General features: G+C 20.4%; 1 protein-coding gene across 1 annotated transcript; it reads right to left on the bottom strand.

The window, feature by feature from the left end:
* Positions 1-1,448: 1,448 nt before the first annotated feature.
* On the bottom strand, positions 1,449-2,396 carry EHI_010850 (cysteine proteinase, putative; the record flags this gene model as incomplete). Its single annotated transcript, XM_001914394.1, has 1 exon — positions 1,449-2,396. The coding sequence occupies one exon, from the start codon at positions 2,394-2,396 to the stop codon at positions 1,449-1,451; it is 948 nt and encodes a 315-aa protein (XP_001914429.1).
* Positions 2,397-3,589: the final 1,193 nt, after the last annotated feature.

Below are 3,589 nucleotides of genomic sequence, written 5' to 3'. Positions count from 1 at the left end.
ATTTGTGATTTTTGTATTGATTTAATATTTTTATGTTATGAGTATTTAAAGAAAGAGAAGAAAATGGATAATTAAGAGAGAATAGAATACAGTGTTAAGACTAATGTTTAATAGAATATATGATAATAACATAGTGTTCATTATCAGCAAGTACTTTTTGAACATTTACCTATGTTAACAATGATATGTGTTACTAAAATACTGGAGAACTTGGAAAGATGAATTAATCGCTTATTTATTCTATTTATTCGTATTCATCATTATATTCAAATTCTATTTAACAACATTTATTTAAATAAATTACTTCTTCTTTTGTTTGATTATTTAAATGATGATAAAATTGATAAGAAGAATAATAAATGAAGATAACAGATAATAAAAGAATAAAGAAATATAAAATAGATTAAATAATGATAGTTAATGGTGAATTAAATTATAAAAATAACAAATAAGTAATGAAATACAATAATTTTATGAATATATAACGATTTTATATTCATAATATTAATTTATTTTAAATTATATTTATACTCATTATATTATTATCTAATTATCATTGTAATTTTATTTTATATTTTTATATTAATGATTATTGATGATGAAAATAAAAGAAATGAATAGAGTTAATATAATTATAAACAAAATTAATAAATGATATAATTTGATTATTTCGATATTGTATTTTATTAATTTTATTTCATTATATTTCGATTATTCGTTATTGATTTAGGTTATTGATTATTTTTTTGTTTTCTTGTTTATTTTTGATAATCATTTTCTTTTATTTTATCTCAGTTTTATTTTGTTATTAATGATTATTCTTTTGTTTGTATTCTATTTGTATTTTAAACATTACATATTTATTACTATTATATTTATTTTTAGCATTTGTTATTTATGTTTGGTTTAATTAATATCTTTTGAATAACCTTAAAAATTCACAGATAGAATGTTTGTTCATATAACACTTATTCTTTAATTTTTCTTTCATTTTGTTGAATTTCTAATAAGAATTTGATAAAAAACCACAATTATTTATTCATTCTTCTATTTTCTATTCTTCAATTTTATTTATACTTTCTTTTTCTTTCTTTATTATTTATTACTTTCTTTCTTATTTTTATGTATTATTATATTAATGATAGTGATATATTGATATTGGTATATCAAAAATAATGAACAATATAAGGATATTAATATTAATTTAATTCTTTTTTATTGTCTTTTTTATATATTGATTATTTATTCCTTCTTTATTTATTATATTCTTTATTCTTTATTATTATTCTTTTATATTCTTATTTATTTGAACACCATTTGCTTTATTATTGTTATTTTTTATACTTTCTAGTTTGCTTATTCTTGTTTCTTCTATTTTCTTTCTTTTTTATTCTTTATTTTATATCTTAATCGTTTTACTGAATTTAAATATTGATTAAACTATTCATTTAAAGATATTGTGCACCTGTTGGATAAAGTGGATCAGTAGCAATACCACAAGTATTTCCTTCAATAGCAATATTAAAATACCCATTCTCTCCCCATGTTGTTCCCCATGAATTTCTAATTATCCAACATTCTATTCCATCAACAACTCCATACCCAACTGCTGATACTTCGTGATTTAATGCAAAGAAACTCTTCTTACACTTTTTATCTGTATATGCTCCACTTTTATATAATTGGAATTTCACAGATGATGCATCCATTGCAACATCAACCATTCCTTGTGAAATTGCAGATTTAAGTTCCCTTACATTATTTCTTGCGACTCTATTGTAACCTTTCATTGTAACATATGGTTTTATATTAGTTTTACATTCAGAATCCATTCCAGTAAATGGATATTCTGTTTCATTACTAACTCCATGTTCTATAATGTAATCATATGCGTTTGATCCAAATCCTCCTCCACATCCATTATTTCCATATTCTCTTGTACATTGAATCATTTCTTCTTCTGAAAGATCGAGTGTATTAGCATCACCTCCTTGTTCTACTAATAATCTTCCTTCAAGTGCTGCAATTGATCCAAATGCATAACACCCTCCACACTCTGCTTGATCTCTAATTGGTGTTACTTTTCCTTCTTTTCTCCAATCTACTGTTTCAGGTGCTTCAATATTCAAATACTTAACTTTTCCTTTTCCTTCTTCACTTCTTTTTGATTTAAGAATATTTTTATATTCTTCATTCGTCATAGCAGCAAATGGTCCCTCTAATGATAATTTAAATGTTCCTTCTTTGTTAAATTCTCCTACAATTTTACCATTCATATTGAAAATTGCATTTCTTCTAAGCATTTCAACTGCTGTAAAATGTTTATTATATTTTCCAACCCATGTATTGAAATCAATCCCATTTACAATACTTAACAAATAAATCAATACAATCATTCTTGTTCTTTTATGTTCTTTTGTAGTTTAAATACTCTTTTCATTTTTTATTTGAATTTTCTATTTTCTTTGATATTTCATTTTGGTTCCAAAAGAAATGTCTTATTTGTTTGATATTTCATTTTGATTGTAATAATAGTTATTATTCAATATGAAACAAAAAATAACAAATCATACTACCTCTTGACAACTTAAAAGAAACAATACTTTATTATTTTTATATAAATATTGATAATTATAACAATATCTTTATTCTATAATAAGTATAATAGAATAATACATTAACTATCAAATTCGCGTTTAACTTATTAAATACATCAATACCTATCATTTGATGTAATAAAAACATTTTAATCGAAAAAATGAGTAACATCAATAAGTGAAACAATAAAAATTATATCATTAGACGAAATCAAATAATAAAAATATAAACACTAAGATATAATAAATTATCATCAATAAAAAAGAAATAATGTAATTCAACAAATAGAAAATGACAGAAATAACAAGCTGAATACATACGAGAAATAACAAATAAATGAGGTTAAAATAAATATAATATAAACATAGATTAAGGGGTACGAAAATTAGCAAAGAAAAAACGCATCTAAATATTTGCAAAAAAGAAAAAGATGCAAAAAAATTTGCATCCATAGAATTTTCCATTTATTATATTTTGCTCCTAAAATAAAAATAAAAAAATAAAAAAAATAAAAAATATGATAAATACAGAATATATAAATATTTATGTTTATATTTTATAATCATTTATATTTTGTATGAAATATTAATGAAATAGATGATTTGATGAATCGTATTTATTTATTTTTATTATTCATATTCTTTTCTTTATATGTTATTTATCTATCGTGTTTTTATATTTATTTCTTTTTATATTATTTATATCATTGTATTCTTCTTATTATCTATATATTATTATATTATTCTTATTTTATGTTTTTTATGTTTATATTATTTAGATTTTCTTATTTTTATGTTTATATTCTTTTCTATTTAGATGTATTTTATTATTTGAATATTCATCTTTATCATTTTTATATTCTTATCATTTTTATATTATTATCATTTATACCTATTTTCATTTTATATTTATTCTCTTTTGTTTTATATTAATATTAAATTTATCTTTTATATTTTGATTTTATTATTATATCATTGATTATCATTCTCCT

This window comes from Entamoeba histolytica, genomic scaffold (assembly GCF_000208925.1).
Source record: "Entamoeba histolytica HM-1:IMSS scf_1104750516403 genomic scaffold, whole genome shotgun sequence".
In the NCBI taxonomy this organism is placed as follows: Eukaryota; Evosea; order Mastigamoebida; family Endamoebidae; genus Entamoeba; species Entamoeba histolytica.
The sequence above is the reverse complement of the archived record's forward strand: the minus strand, read 5'-3'. Positions and strand labels throughout refer to the sequence as shown.